A 16,969-nucleotide genomic window follows, 5' to 3' on the forward strand; every position below is an offset into this window, starting at 1 on the left:
GAAGGGAAAAAAGAACTGTTTCTATGCCAATGGGTTCTTTTCTTTTCTTGACACAGGAATTAATCAACGGGAAAAACAACCCAATCATGTGTACCCAATTCGCCATGGATCTCACTCTGTCACCGTCTGCACGAAGCTTTGTGCCGCGGTGTGTACGCACTTTCACCATAACTACAAAAATCCAACGGCGGCCGGCCTTCTGGAAGAACATTTCAGCTGCTAGCAGTATGTACACAACAACAAAAGGGCGCCATCAACCTCATCGCGGCTCGACGACGGTGATGGAGACGTCGTTGATGGACTGGGGCGAGAAGGTGGACTCGGTCTTGGTGGAGAAGGGGATCATCGCCGCCGGGAAGGTCCTCAGCCGGGTGAACATGGGCGGCCTGGCCGGCGCGGGCAGGTCCATGTGGTCGCTGATGAGCATGAGCAGTACGCTGGACATGGTCGGCCGGAGCTCCGGGTCGTCCTGCACGCAGAGGAGCCCCACGTGGAAGCACCGCCACGCCTCCTCCTTGGAGTAGGCCCGCCCCAGCGCCGGGTCCATGAACTCGGCCGCCTTCTCCTCCGTCCAGCTCTTCCATGCCTGCACCAACACAGAGCAGCAGCTCAGTGCTGAAACTTACCAGTAGATAATGGCAGTGATACCAGTAGAGTTCTTGAGAGACTATTATGTACGTACGTCTTGGATGAGGGTCTGCTCGTGCTCCTCGAGGTAGAGCGCGCCGTTCCGCTTGCCGCCGAGGATCTCGATGAGAAGGACCCCGAAGCTGAACACGTCCGACTTCACCGAGAACAGGCCCTCCATCACGAACTCCGGCGCCATGTACCCGCTGCATTGCATGGTGACCGGGATTCAGGTGAGTAAGCATGCATGCAGTACGGCCGGCCAACACTGCACAGTAATGGAGGTGGTCGGATCGCTTACTAGGTTCCGACGACGCGGCCGGTGTTAACCTCGATGCACTCGTCCTCGAAGATCTTGGCCATGCCGAAGTCGGAGATCTTGGGCCTCATCTTGTTGTCGAGGAGCACGTTGCTGGCCTTGAGGTCCCGGTGGACGACCTTGAGCAGCGAGTCCTCGTGCAGGTAGAGCAGCCCGCGCGCGATGCCCAGGATGATGCTGTGCCGGGTTTTCCAGTCCAGCTGCGCGCTCTTGCTTGCGTCTAATCAGCAAAGTGGTAACAGTAACAGTTAATTAGTCAAAACTCTGAGTGATCAGGGATCGACCAACACAGCAAACGTACTACCTACATCCCGTAGAGATCACCAGCAACCGATTAATTAAGGATCTCGTTGTCCGGCCGAAAAACTTGGGGCGTAGTTAGTACCATGTGGCGTGCAGGTCGCTCGCAGTGCGCGTCACAGCGATAATTATCCGGCCACTTACAGGTTGCGATCAGTACGTAGTACGTCGCCAGTCGGTTCATCAATGACAGATTGCTCGATTTAATTGCGCGGTCCATGGATCGCCGGGCAGTAGGCAGGCACGGCACCGGCTGGCCCCCATTAACCAAACGAGGGAGGGAGTTAATGGCGCGACGCCGCAGGTTTCAACCACCGCCCCTCCTCCTCGAGCTCTTTTCTTTCCGAGCTTAGCTACCAACCGGAATGGATGAGACGGGTGAAAGGGGCAGGGAAAGGGACGCACCGAAGAGGAAGGCGTCGAGGCTGCGGTTGGGGAGGTACTCGTAGACGAGCAGCTTCTCGTCGCGCTCGGCGCACCAGCCCAGCAGCCGCACCAGGTTGCGGTGCTGCAGCTTGGCGATCAGCTCCACCTCGTTCCGGAACTCCGCCGCGCCCTGCCGCGACCGCGCCGACAGCCGCTTCACCGCGATCTCCGACCCGCCCGTCAGCACGCCCTTTGGTTGGTTGGTTCACATGACAATCAAAGCTCGGTTCAGCATAGACAGAAATGGCGGGAGAGGCTGAGCTCTCTACACAAATGTTAAGTACACTAGGGACTAGCTAGTAAGAGACTACTGCTAAATTGCAGAGCAGATGATTCTTGATTAATACTACTAATCAACTGTGGTAGGTAAAGCACGTACTCTGTAGACAGGGCCGAAGCCGCCCTCGCCGAGCTTGTTGGCCTTGGAGAAGTTGTCGGTGGCGGCGTGGATGGAGGCGAGGTCCATGAGCGGCAGGTCGGAGCTCGACATCGGCCGCAGGCTCTGGAGCAGCGATCTCCTCACGGCTGAAGAGCGACCAACATAAATAAGATTCGCATTCCTACTTCACTCCCAGTACGTAAAGTAACCAAGAAGAAGCAAGCCGGTCCAGTCAGAGACGGCGGAGGATGCACGTACCGTTGCGCTTCCGCCAGCGCCAGCAGTAGATGCAGTAGAAGAGCGTGCAGAAGATGACCACCACCAGCACGGACACCATTATCTTCATCGCCTCCTGGCTCGACCCGCGCCCCGCAGCCGCCTCGCCGTCGCCCGACGGCGCCGGGGACGACGACGACGACGTGCCCATGAGCCGGCGGTGCGCGGCGCGCCGCGACGCCATGCGCTGCTCCAGCGGAGGAAGGTCCCTGCCGGTGATTGCCTGACGAACCTTGAAGTGGTGAAAAGGGAGGAGGAGGGGGAGGAGAAAGACGTGAGAATGGCGGGGGCGGGGAGTGGGAGTGAGTGAGACGATGGTGGCTGCGGCCGGCTGAAAGGTTCTACTAGTAGCAGCAGCAGCAGTTGCCAAATGTCCACCTACCGGATCTTTGTTTTTCCTTCTTCCGGCACCGGCAGTCGGCACAGCGCCTGGCCGGGCAACAGCGCAGTTATTTATCCTGGCTTCTAAAGGGCGCATTTGCAGTGGAAAGTTTCATTATCCTCTTCTTTTTGCATACCTCCACAAGGTAAAAACCATAGGATGAGGTTCCATGAGTTGGCAGTAAAAATCTTAGGAGGTTCCTGAACTAGTATAGTAGTACCATGCAAGTAAACAAGTGTGGGTAAAACCAGTCATGCTCACGATAGATTAGTCTACCTGTCCCAATTAAGCCACTGATGAGCCTTCATTAAGTCAGTTAGGTCTTAGTGGGATGTTGAGAGGTTAAGTATCCAGCTATTTACTACTCCACCATGCCTTGTTATAAACAGATCACAAATTCCACAGTTACCAAAAATACAAAGAATCACCTCTCAAAAAAAATCTTGAAGGGACATTGCTTCGAATGGTTGGTTATCTCATGATCCTTTTTGAAGTGATTGGTTTTCTCATAATCAATGTCGTAATGGATGCTTTATTTTTAAGAAATACCAACTAAAACGTAGAGGTGTGCGCTCACACACAAACACACTGACACAGTGTCTACTGATGACTGCATTTACAGATGTTCAAGATTGACAAAGTCCCCAATAGCGCCTGCTATCGACAAGAACGTCGCCTCCTACTGAAAAACTAATCCACTTTTATAGGGACACGAGAGTGCGTCAAACCTGGCTTTGATCTTGGGATGGGGTTACCAGCCATAGGTGAGTTGTTCTTAACCATGTCGTGTAAAACAAAACCAAATTTGTTTTTACAAAAATATACATACGAATGCTATCAGAGCTGGTGAACGATAAGTAAAGTGTATTGTTTCAAAGGGAAAATAAATCCTATTTAGACCCTGGACTGTGGTGCATGGTCTAAAATGAAGCCCTAAAAATGGAACCTTAAACTTTCAGTTTGTGCTGTTGTAGTACAAACAAATGTGCATCTACAATCCACAAGTTTTAAGAAAGAAACAAGCAATCGCTACATTCTACATAAAATTTGCAATATTGGTACAAAAAATGTGTGCCTAGAATTGACGAGTTTCAAGAAGAAAAAAGCAAGGGATTGCTACATTCTAGTACATAGCAGGGGTGTTAGCGTGAACTATTTCAAGCTTGTCAGAAAATAGGCTAGATGAAAACGGTATATTATAAGCGCACATTACATAACAAAGAGAACTAAACAGTACAAAAGCACATGAGATAATGTATCAATCAGTGATTTGAGGCCCAAATCGGAAACAACAACTTTTGCCTTCCAAAAAAACAAATAGCGAGAATGCTAACACATCATTATAGATAATGTATCCATACCACTGACAGCTAGATTCTAGTCTTATCTAACAAAAAAGAAGCACACTCAGTTTCCCAAGTGCACATATGATAATATGTTCATGGTACCGCGGGTCACATCACTTTAGCTAAATAAAACACATGGTTTCCAAGACGAAAGACGCACAACAGTTTTGGGACAGTTATACATGCTGAAATGAAATAACACAAGATTGAGAAGACACACGCCATGGATATGGATCTGCTCTTTGTGCTTCATGCAAATAACCTGCATAGCAAAGACTCTTCCAGGTGTGACCATTAGAAAAGTGCAGAACCATCTCTAGTTAATCAGCAAGTTTCAAGAAAAAAAGAAAAAACAATTGCTACATTCTACATAGCAGGGGTGTTATCATGAACTGTTTCAAGCTTGATGCAGAATAAGCTAGAAGAAAAGATTAAATAAGCAGACAATACATACAAAGAGAACTAAACAAAGCAAAAGTACATGAGATCAAATAGGTGTGGTCTCCTTGTTCGGGCATCACCAAGCAGAGAGAATGATTGCAACGAGGAGGAACGAGAATGAGGCAATGAAGGTGTGGACTCGGTTCAGATTCAGAGCCCGAACCTGAAAGATCAACTTTTGTCTTCCAAAAGAACAAAATAGCGAGAATGCTAACACATCATTACAGATAATGTATGCATACCACTGAATCAAGCTAGATTATAATCTGATATAACAAAAAAGAAGCACAATTAATTTCTCAAAGTGCATATATGACAAAAACATGGTCTCCGAGCTGAAGGGTGCACAACAATTTTAGGACAATTATACATCCTGGACCGATAACACAATATTGAGTAGATATACTATAAATAGATAGATATGGACTGAACCCACTGCTCTTTGTGCTGGATGCTGGTAAAGCTACGGGATAACATGCATAACAAAGACTCTTTCAGCAGGTGTAACCACTAGAAAATCAAAGAAACATCTCGTTGATCAGTGCAGATTCTATTTACACTTACGTGTGCTCCCCTCCACACTTCACTCCTCGGCTCCTAGTCATACGTCTGTGTTGAAACACAAGATTTTCCCACTGTTCCAGTAAAGGCGCTGGCAGCAGGTTGCGACGTGGAGGACAAGGCTGTACGGCCTAGGCACGGGTCCATCGAGGAAGTGTCCGTCAAACACCTGTGACCAGGTACCGCTGCCAAGATCGTATAGCGGTAGAGTTCCCCTGCCTGCAAGACCACCACCTATTTCATTGACAACGGCGATGGAGTTCCCCTGGACGGATGGCAGGCTCTTGGAGTTAACAGCCATGTTCCATCCGCCGATGAAGACGGCTTGATCACCGATGCTTGTCAGCTGCATGGTGGTGACTCCATTTAGAAGGTCAGCAACCCGGAAAAGCACAATCCTTGAGTGTCCACTGTCACAGCCAACCAAAAGCAGCTCGGAGTTGCACTCTACCAGTTGAAGCATCCTCAACAGTTTCACTGGACATTGGGTGACCATTTGTGGTGGTATCACTGACCATGAGGAGAGGTTGGAATCTTCTGGAGGATTGATGCGCAGGATGCGCGATGGTTCGAGACCCCACCCTCCATCCACCACATAGAGGCTGCCACCGAATGGCAATGCCGAGTACAACAACAACAACAACAAAGCCTTTAGTCCCAAACAAGTTGGGGTAGGCTAGAGGTGAAACCCATAAGATCTCGCAACCAACTCATGGCTCTGGCACATGGATAGCAAGCTTCCACGCACCCGTCCATAGCTAGCTCTTTGTCGATACTCCAATCCTTCAGGTCTCTCTTAACGGACTCCTCCCATGTCAAAATCGGTCGACCCCGCCCTCTCTTGACATTCTCCGCACGCTTTAGCCGTCCGCTATGCACTGGAGCTTCTGGAGGCCTGCGCTGAATATGCCCAAACCATCTCAAACGATGTTGGACAAGCTTCTCCTCAATTGGTGCTACCCCAACTCTAACTCGTATATCATCATTCCGGACTCGATCTTTCCTCGTGTGGCCACACATCCATCTCAACATACGCATCTCCGCCACACCTAACTGTTGAACATGTCGCCTTTTAGTCGGCCAACACTCCGCGCCATACAACATTGCTGGTCGAACCGCCGTCCTGTAGAACTTGCCTTTTAGCTTTTGTGGCACTCTGTTGTCACAGAGAATGCCAGAAGCTTGGCGCCACTTCATCCATCTGGCTTTGATTCGATGGTTCACATCTTCATCAATACCCCCATCCTCCTGCAACATTGACCCCAAATACCGAAAGGTGTCCTTCCGAGGTACCACCTGGCCATCAAGGCTAACCTCCTCCTCCTCACAGCTAGTAGTACTGAAACCGCACATCATGTACTCGGTTTTAGTTCTACTAAGCCTAAACCCTTTCGATTCCAAGGTTTGTCTCCATAACTCTAACTTCCTATTTACCCCCGTCCGACTATCGTCAACTAGCACCACATCATCCGCAAAGAGCATACACCATGGGATATCTCCTTGTATACCCCTTGTGACCTCATCCATCACCAATGCAAAAAGATAAGGGCTCAAAGCTGACCCCTGATGCAGTCCTATCTTAATCGGGAAGTCATCGGTGTCGACATCACTTGTTCGAACACTTGTCACAACATTATTGTACATGTCCTTGATGAGGGTAATGTACTTTGCTGGGACTTTGTGTTTCTCCAAGGCCCACCACATGACATTCCGTGGTATCTTATCATAGGCCTTCTCCAAGTCAATGAACACCATATGCAAGTCCTTCTTATGCTCCCTATATCTCTCCATAAGTTGCCGTACCAAGAAAATGGCTTCCATGGTCGACCTCCCAGGCATGAAACCAAACTGATTTTTGGTCACGCTTGTCATTCTTCTTAAGCGGTGCTCAATGACTCTCTCCCATAGCTTCATTGTATGGCTCATCAGCTTAATTCCACGGTAATTAGTACAACTCTGAACATCCCCCTTGTTCTTGAAGATTGGTACTAATATACTCCGTCTCCATTCTTCTGGCATCTTGTTTGCCCGAAAAATGAGGTTGAAAAGCTTGGTTAGCCATACTATCGCTATGTCCCCGAGACCTTTCCACACCTCAATGGGGATACAATCAGGGCCCATCGCCTTGCCTCCTTTCATCCTTTTTAAAGCCTCCTTCACCTCAGACTCCTGGATGCGCCGCACAAAACGCATGCTGGTCTCATCAAAGGAGTCATTCAGTTCAATGGTAGAACTCTCATTCTCCCCATTGAACAGCTTGTCGAAGTACTCCCGCCATCTATGCTTAATCTCTTCGTCCTTCACCAAGAGTTGGCCTGCTCCGTCCTTGATGCATTTGACTTGGCCAATATCCCTCGTCTTCCTCTCCCGGATCTTAGCCATCTTATAGATGTCCCTTTCACCTTCCTTCGTGCCTAACCGTTGGTAGAGGTCCTCATATGCCCGACCCCTTGCTTCACCAACAGCTCGCTTTGCGGCCTTCTTCGCCATCTTGTACTTCTCTATGTTGTCTGCACTCCTATCCAGGTATAGGCGTCTGAAGCAATCTTTCTTCTCTTTAAGCGCCTTCTGGACATCATCATTCCACCACCAGGTATCCTTATCTTCGCTTCCCCTTCCCCTGGACACTCCAAACTCCTCCGAGGCCACCTTACGAATGCAAGTCGCCATCTTCATCCACACATTGTCCGCATCCCCTCCTTCCTTCCAAGGGCCCTCCTTAAATACCCTCTCCTTGAACACCTGAGCTACCTCCCCCTTGAGCAATGCCGAGTACAAGTGTTTCATTTTCCAGCTCGTAGGAGTCCACTGCCGGTCACCGGTGGATGCATACGCCACACGATCAAGGCCAGTCAACGCGAGCATCATGGTGACAGTACCAACCAGATTGACGGAGACGGGCGCGCAGACAAACCGGGTGTCCTGAATCTTGCTAAAGTCACTGATGAAGCACCCTAACTTGGCCAGCTGAGGGAAGATGGAGAAAGTGGCGGGAACAAAACGACGTCGCCTGTAAAGGGGTGGAGAAGGCAGATGACAGTGCTCTTGTTGTGCCGCAGGAGAAGGAGGCCGTCAGGGCAGTCAAGCACAGAGTGGTTTCTGAAGCAAGGGAGTCTGACGTGAATGAAGGTGCCGGTCAAAAGGTTGAAGAAGCGTACATAGCCAAGTAGTGCAGGGTGGCCTGGGTACAGACCGCCACCTTCTGGGAACATCATCCACTGTCGTGGGTGGAAGCACGGGTCGACCATGCCTCGACCGCGTGGGCAAGGAGTCGTGACACGCCATCCTAAGCACACTGCACGGAACCGGACGTAGTCCAACAGGTCGCTGGCGAGTACCCGACTGGCAATCAGGTCGAGCAGGTCTGTGTGCAGTGATGCCCATGTGGATTGGGCAGGATCAGCAAGGCGTCTGGATAGGCGACGACTGTGGCCGCCATGGCGCAGAGAAGCGCCTGGCTCCACTTGGTGCGTGGCCATTCTAGCTTTCACATTCCTCATTTCCTACACAGAAAAGAAAGCCTGTGAGTTGAGTGTGTTAGCTAGCGTCTTTGATAAAGCAGGGTAGTTTGATACCCGAATAGAAGACTGCAAAATGTTTAGGCAAGCAACAGGATCACCCTGACGGCTTCTCGTGCCACCTATACGAATGATTACACTGTATCACCTCTGTTCTGAATTATAAGAAGTTTTGGATATTTCGATATGGACTACATACGGACTGAAATGAGCCAACAAACACACTAAAACTCATCTATATACATCCAATTTGGAAAAAAGTTACAGCATCTTATAATTTGGTACAGAGGGAGTACTTTCTCAGTTACAGCGGGATGCATCTTGGCTCATGTGTTGACAGGCCACACAAATTTCACATTTTTTTTGGGAAGCTGTCCCTCACAAGCAGTGGCGGACCCATCATTGGGGCGAGCTGGGGCGGCCGCCCCGGGTCGCGGGCGGTGGAAAAATCGGCACCCCTACATATCCTTCCTCCTGTTTCCTGCGGCACGCGTCAGACAGCAAGCAGCGAGCAATTCATTGTGGCGGCGGCGCTGTTCTACGTGACTGCGTCAAGGGATACGAGCCTACGAGGGAGAAATAGATTTGGGCTGGACTAGTGTACTGGGCTACGTTTACTACAGGCCCAAATGCCCAATCGACAACTCTCCTCAAACAAAAAAATATCCCCAATTCGCGTGTTGCGCCGCTGCCAGACTTAAAGGTATACCATAATCATATGATCATATCAAAATATACATCCCCGTGTTCTTTATGCAAGTACACCGTCAGACTTGTGCTAATACATTCATAATTTTGTAGGTCTCATTTGAAATTATGGGATCTTATTGTGGCATCAAGTCAGCATTTCAAGCAACAAGAGTCCATGTCAGTAGTTTGCTACTCCCTCCGATCCATATTAATTGTCGCCGATTTGGTACAAATATTAATTGTCGCCGATTTAGAACAATAATATGGATCAGAGGGGTAGTTTTGAAGACCTTTTGTATGCTTTTGTTGTTGAATGTTATGAGTTCTAGTTGAATAGAGTTGCATTTGTAGCGAAAAAAATTTAGACGTTAAATGTTCGCCCCGGCTAACTTGAATTCCTGGGTCCGCCACTTCTCACAAGATTCACCGCACCAATACTAGCTCTCCGTTAATACAGGTTGAACGAAGTTGTACCATTCTGGTTCTCCTTTACTAATCGCTCAATCCTCTAGACTGGTAACTGATTTCATGTTGTAGATTCGCTCCCCAAGTCCCCAGTTCCTAAACTGCTGGATGCGTAAATTAGGAGAACGCAACGGAAGATCTCAACTCACCAGATCGTTCGTTGCCCGTAGATCTTCTGGTAATCGCCGGCTCGCCGCCGGTTGGACAGCAAACCCAGGGCCTATGCGCCGCCTGAGCGTGGGTCGTGGTTGCCGCCGCCGCCGCCGCCGCCTTGGGGCGCCCTCGTTGCGCCCGCGCCTGAAATGTGAGCGAGCCAGCTTTTTTTTTTCGAGAGAGGAGAGAGTTGTTTTTCCGTTCCAAGGCCGAGAGAGTCAGGCAGTTCGGTTGAGGGCATGGGAATTGGGCTGGGCCTGCCGTTGAAATAGCAGGAACAGGTATGTCTTCTGTTTGGGCTACTAGTGATCGTGCAAACACAAAAGACATTCAATTAAAATAGTACCCCTAAAAAAACATTCAATTAAGATAGTTCCATGATCCCTCATTTTTGTGTGAAATAATTCCATGTTTCCCTCGTCAAAAATAAATAAATTAGTTTCATGTTTCTCTCACTAAAATATTGACTATAATAGTTCTCTTAAAATGTACAAATATGGAGTATGTTCTAATTTGTTCACGTATTTTCTGACCTTGAATATTACTGCAAAGGAAGAAAATTATAAAAAACAACTATACATTAATTCAAACATACAGTACATCCAGACAAACTGTAAGCATGCATATGTAACTCATCGTAGAATATCATGTTAGATTACAGTAACTATTAAAAAAAAGATCATGCACTTTTAGAGAACAAAAAATACATGAAAGACTCAGTTGTTATAAATATCATGAAAAACTTTTATGCAAGCACAAAAGTAACATTGGCCTGGTTCTTAGAAATAAATATATGTGGAAATTAAAAGTCCCATTGGCCTGGTTTAGGATTTAAGGTTTAGAGGTTAAGGTTTAATCCTGATCAAAGATAACTTGGCCAAACGTAGGTGGCAAGGATGTACGAAGTGTTCATTTTGTGATCAGGACGAATATCCTTTGTTTTGATCTATCCCATTTGTGATGTTGCTATGGCGCGTGCTACACGTTGTGTTTAATTTACCTCCTCCAAGCATGGTGAATATGTACAGTAACTGGTTGGGGACAGTCCACTCCAAACTTAAGGCGCATATGTGTCAATGTTTGTGTGCTTTAGTGTGAGAAAATGAAATTGATGTAATGACCTTGTCTTTAACATGTCCAATCTTTTAAATGTGTGCAGGTCATCCATGGAGCTACTAGTGCAATCCATACATGGTCTATCCTACTTCGTGTAGATGAGTAAACTGATTTATCACCCTCTCTTCTATGGACCATCACCACACCACCATCCAAAACAATCGCTCTAAAAACTCCATGCACATCAAGCCTCTTCATTTAATACCAAGCCAATTTCACAGGAATACATCCAACCACCTTCTACATGATCATTCGTAACATAGTATATAGTGCAAAACGTCGAAGTTCCATGCCAAATAGCTACTGCACTGTGCTTTGTGCACCAACGCCATTATTGGTGTGCCATTCCACACAAATTCTTTCAAATTAAATTTGGGAAATGGAGGCTCAATGTATTAAAGAAACACACCATATTGGTCAACATTCATGGATGGATGAGGAGTCGAGGTGCCCAACAATCACTTGGGTATGCCTTACACTAGAGACTCTGATGGCATTTATGAAATTTTTCCTTAAACCTATGACAAGTATGACATTCATGAACACTGAGCCTAGTGTGGTTGATAGATGGGTGTTGAGACCAACAGACCCACTCACCTTCAAGGCTTTGAACCTGCAAGGACTCTAAATAGAAAACTATATGGTATGCAATTACTGGTAGGGCTAGCACTGTCTAGAGCATGTGAAGTTATGAACCACATTCGAAGGGCTACGAGAAAGGAATTGTCGTTGACTTTTGTCCAGATCGACAATCTAGTGGTTTTGTGTTGGGGAACACAACAATTTCAAAAAAATCCTACGCACACGCAAGATATATCTAGGTGATGCATACCAACGAGAGGGGAGAGTGTTGTCTACGTACCCTCGTAGACCGTAAGCGGGAGCGTTATGGCAACGCGGTTGATGTAGTCATACGTCTTCACGATCCGACCGATCCTAGTACCGAAGGTACGACACCTCCGCGATCTGCACACGTTCAGCTCGGTGACGTCCCATGAACTCTAGATCCAGCTGAGTGTCGAGGGAGAGTTTTGTCAGCACGATGGTGTGATGACGGTGATGATGAAGCTACCGGAACAGGGCTTCGCCTAAGCACCGCTACGGTATGACCAAGGTGGATTATGGTGGAGGGGGGCACCACACATGGCTAAGACAATGATCAACTTGTGTGTCTATGGGGTGCCCCCTCCCCCGTATATAAAGGAGTGGAGGAGGGGGGAGGGCCGACCCTCTATGGCGCGGCCTAGGGGAGTCCTACTCCCACCGGGAGTAGGATTCCCCCCTTCCAAGTAGGAGTAGGAGAGGAAGGAAGGAGGAGAGAGGGAGGAAGGAAAGGGGGGCCGACCCCCCTCCCAATGCGGATTGGGCTTGGGGGGGGCGCCCCCTCCTAGGCCGCCTCCTCCTGTCTCCCACTAAGGCCCAATAAGGCCCATACACTCCCCAGGGGGTTCCGGTAACCTCCCGGTACTCCGGTAAATGCCTGAACTCACCCAGAACCATTCTGATGTCCAAACATAGTCATCCAATATATTGATCTTTATGTCTCGACCATTTCGAGACTCCTCGTCATGCCCGTGATCATATCCGGGACTCCGAACTACCTTCGGTACATCAAAACACATAAACTCATAATACCGATCGTCACCGAACGTTAAGCTTGCGGACCCTACGGGTTCGAGAACTATGTAGACATGACCGAGACTCATCTCTGGTCAATAACCAATAGTGGAACCTGGATGCTCATATTGGTTCCTGCATATTCTATGAAGATCTTTATCGGTCAAACCGCATAACAACATACATTGTTCCGTTTGTCATCGGTATGTTACTTGCCCAAGATTCGATCATCGGTATCATCATACCTAGTTCAATCTTGTTACCGAAAAGTCTCTTTACTCGTTCCGTAATACTACATTTTGTAACTAACTCATTAGTTACATTACTTGCAAGGCTTGTAGTGATGTACATTATTGAGAGGGCCCAGAGATACCTCTCCAACAATCGGAGTGACAAATCCTAATCTCGATCTGTGCCAACTCAACAAACACCATCGGAGACACCTGTAGAGCATCTTTATATTCACCCAGTTATGTTGTGACGTTTAATAGCACACTAAGTGTTCCTGCGGTATTCGGGAGTTGCATAATCTCATAGTCATCGGAACATGTATAAATTATGAAGAAAGCAATAGCAACAAACTAAACGATCATAGTGCTAAGCTAACGGATGGGTCTTGTCAATCACATCATTCTCTAATGATGTGACCCCGTTCATCAAATGACAACACATGTCTATGGTCAGGAAACATAACCATCTTCGATTAACGAGCCAGTCAAGTAGAGGCATACTAGCTAGGGCACTTTATTTGTCTATGTATTCACACCGGCACTAAGTTTCCGGTTAGTACAATTCTAGCATGAATAATAAACATTTATAATGATATAAGGAAATATAAATAACAACTTTATTATTGCCTCTCGGGCATATTTCCTTCAGTCTCCCACTTGCACTAGAGTCAATAATCTAGTTCACATTGTCATGTGATTAGTTCACATCTTCATGTGACTAATAGCCAAAGGGTTTACTAGAGTCAATAATCTAGTTCACATCGCTATGTGATTAACACCCAAAGAGTGATCATGTTTTGCTTGTGATAGAAGTTTAGTCTACGGGTCTACAACATTCAGATCCGTATGTATTTAACAAATTTCTATGTCTACAATACTCTGCACGGAGCTACTCTACCTAATTGCTCCCACTTTCAATATGTATCTAGATCGAGACTTAGAGTCATCTAGATCGGTGTCAAAAGCTTGCATCGACGTAACTCTTTATGATGAACTTTTTTATCACCTTCAAAACCGAGAAATATTTCCTTAGTCCTCTAAGGATAATGTTGACCGCTGTCCAGTGATCTACTACTAGGTCACTATTGTACTCCCTTGCCAAAATCATGCTAAAGTATACAATAGGACTGGTACACAGCATGGCATACTTTATAGAACCTATGACTAAGGCATAGGGAATGACTTTTCATTCTCTTTCTATTTTCTGCCGTGGTCGGGTTTTGAGTCTTTACTCAACTTCACACCTTGCAACATAGGCAATAACTCCTTCTTTGACTGTTCCATTTTGAACTACTTCAAAATCTTGTCAAGGTATGTACTCATTGAAAAATCTTACCAAGCATCTTGATCTATCTCTATAGATCTTAATGCTCAATGTGTAAGCAGCTTCACCGAGGTCTTTCTTGGAAAAACTCCTTTCAAACACTCCTTTATGTTGTCCAGAAAATTCTACATCATTTCCAATCAACAATATGTCACTCACATATACTTATCAGAAAAGTCGTCATGCTCCCACTCACTTTCTTGTAAATACAGGCTTTACCACAAGTCTCTATAAAACCATATGCTTTGATCAACTCGTCAAAGTGTATATTCCAACTCTGAGATGTTTGCACCAGTCCATAGATGGATCGCTGGAGCTTGCACACTTTGTTAGCATCTTTAGAATTGACAAAACCTTCTTGTTGTATCATATACAACTCTTCCTTAAGAAATCCATTAAGGAATGCAGTTTTGACATCCATTTGCCAGATTTCATAAAACGTGGCAATTGCTAACATGACTCGGACAGACTTAAGCATCGCTACGAGTGAGAAAATCTTATCTTAGTTAACACCTTGAACTTGTCGAAAACCTTTTTTGCGACAATTCGAGCTTTGCAGATAGTAACACTACTATTAGCGTCCGTCTTCCTTTTGAAGATCCATTTATTCTCAATACCTCACCGATCAATGGCAAGTCAATCAAAGTCCATACTTTGTTCTCATACATGGATCCCATCTCAGACTTCATGGCCTCAAGCCATTTTGCAGAATCTGGGCTCATCATCGCTTCCTCATGGTTCGTAGGTTCGTCATGGTCTAGTAACATGACTTCCAGAACAGGATTACCGTACCACTCTGATGCGGACCATACTCTGGTTGACCTACGAGGTTCCGTAGTAACTTGATCTGAAGTTTCATGATCATCATCATTAGCTTCCTCACTGGTGTAGGAATCACTGAAACTGATTTCTGGGATGAACTACTTTCCAATTCAGGAGAAGGTACAATTACCTCATCAAGTTCTACTTTCCTCCCACTCACTTCTTTCGAGAGAAACTCCTTCTCTAGAAAGGATCCATTCTTAGCAAAAAATATCTTGCCTTCGGATCTGTGATAGAAGGTGTACCCAACAGTTTCTTTTGAGTATCCTATGAAGACGCACTTCTCTGATTTGGGTTCGAGCTTATCAGGTCGAAACCTTTTCACATAAGCATCGCAACCCCAAACTTTAAGAAACAACAACTTTTGTTTCTTGCCAAACCATAGTTCATACGGTGTCGTCTCAATGGATTTAGATGGTGCCCTATTTAACGTGAATGCAGTTGTCTCTAATGCATAACCCCAAAATGATAGTGGTAATTCGGTAAGAGACATCATAGTTTGCACCATATCTAATAAAGTATGGTTATGACATTTGGACACACCATTACATTATGGTGTTCCAGGTGGCGTGAGTTGCGAAACTATTTCACATTGTTTCAAACAAAGACCAAACTCGTAACTCAAATATTTGTTTCTGCGATCAGATCATAGAAACTTTATTTTCTTGTTACGATGATTTTCCACTTCACTCTAAAATTCTTTGAACTTTTCAAATGTTTCAGACTTATGTTTCATCAAGTAGATATACCCATATCTTCTCAAATCATCTGTGAAGGTCAGAAAATAACGATACTCGCCGCGAGCATCGACACTCATTGGACCGCACACATTAGTATGTATTATTTCCAACAAGTCTGTTGCTCGCTCCATTGTTCCGAAGAACGGAGTCTTAGTCATCTTGCCCATGAGGCATGGTTCGCAAGCATCAAGTGATTCCAAAAGCCCATCAGCATGGAGTTTCTTCATGCGCTTTACACCAATATGACCTAAACGGCAGTGCCACAAATATGTTGCACTATCATTATCAACTTTGCATCTTTTGGCATCAATATTATGAATATGTGTATTACTACGACCGAGATTCAGTAAACCATTCACCTTGGGTGTATGACCACAGAAGGTTTTATTCATGTAAATAGAACAACAATTATTCTTTGTCTTAAATGAATAACCGTATTGCAATAAATATGATCCAATCATATTTATGCTCAACGCAAACACCAAATAACATTTATTTTAGGTTCAACACTAATCCCGAAGGTAAAGGGAGTGTGCGATGGTGATCTTATCAACCTTTGAATCACTTCCAACTCACATCATCACCTCGCCCTTAACTAGTCTCTGTTTATTTTGCAACTCCTGTTTCGAGTTACTAATCTTAGCAACTGAACCAGTATCAAATACTGAGGGGTTGCTAAAAACACTAGTAAAGTACACATCAATAACATGTATATCAAATATACTTTTGTTCACTTTGCCATCCTTCTTATCCGCCAAGTATCTAGGGTAGTTCCACTTCCAGTGACCATTTCCTTTGTAGTAGAAGCACTCATTTTCAGGCTTGGGTCTAGCTTTGGGCTTCTTCATGGGAGTGGCAAATTGCTTGCCATTCTTCTTGAAGTTCCCTTTCTTTCCCTTGCCCTTTTACTTGAAACTAGTGGTCTTGTCAACCATCAACACTTGATACTTTTCTTGATTTCTACCTTCACTGATTTCAGCATCACGAAGAGCTCGGGAATCGTTTTCATCATCCCTTATATATTATAGTTCATCACGAAGTTCCAGTAACTTGGCGATAATGACTAGAGAACTCTATCAATCACTATATTATCTGGAAGATTAACTCCCACTTGATTCAAGCGATTGTAGTACTCAGACATTCTGAGCACATTTTCACTGGTTGAGCTATTCTCCTCCATCTTGTAGGCAAAGTACTGTCAGAGGTCTCATACCTCTCGACACGGGCATGAGTCTGA

At 46.0% G+C, this 16,969-nt stretch overlaps 1 protein-coding gene and 1 pseudogene across 4 annotated transcripts; both read right to left on the reverse strand.

Annotated features, from left to right (window-relative positions):
• LOC123150662 (putative receptor-like protein kinase At4g00960) lies at window positions 1-5,352 on the reverse strand. 4 transcript variants are annotated; one of them, XM_044570493.1, is made up of 8 exons: window positions 4,278-5,351; window positions 2,710-2,845; window positions 2,310-2,559; window positions 2,052-2,197; window positions 1,652-1,862; window positions 929-1,166; window positions 683-833; window positions 1-586 (listed from the first exon to the last, which is right to left on the reverse strand). In XM_044570493.1, exons 2-8 carry the CDS (start codon window positions 2,803-2,805, stop codon window positions 260-262), a joined length of 1,419 nt encoding a protein of 472 aa, XP_044426428.1. In that variant the 5' UTR covers window positions 2,806-2,845; window positions 4,278-5,351; the 3' UTR covers window positions 1-259. The 4 variants fall into 4 exon arrangements, with proteins under 4 accessions (XP_044426428.1, XP_044426426.1, XP_044426427.1 ...); XM_044570491.1 differs by having other exon boundaries at window positions 2,310-2,845; window positions 4,278-5,352; XM_044570492.1 differs by having other exon boundaries at window positions 2,710-4,486.
• LOC123150663 (uncharacterized) lies at window positions 4,767-10,106 on the reverse strand (annotated as a pseudogene).
• Window positions 10,107-16,969: the final 6,863 nt, after the last annotated feature.

Source organism: Triticum aestivum, chromosome 7A (assembly GCF_018294505.1).
Source record: "Triticum aestivum cultivar Chinese Spring chromosome 7A, IWGSC CS RefSeq v2.1, whole genome shotgun sequence".
NCBI classification, from domain to species: Eukaryota; Viridiplantae; Streptophyta; class Magnoliopsida; order Poales; family Poaceae; genus Triticum; species Triticum aestivum.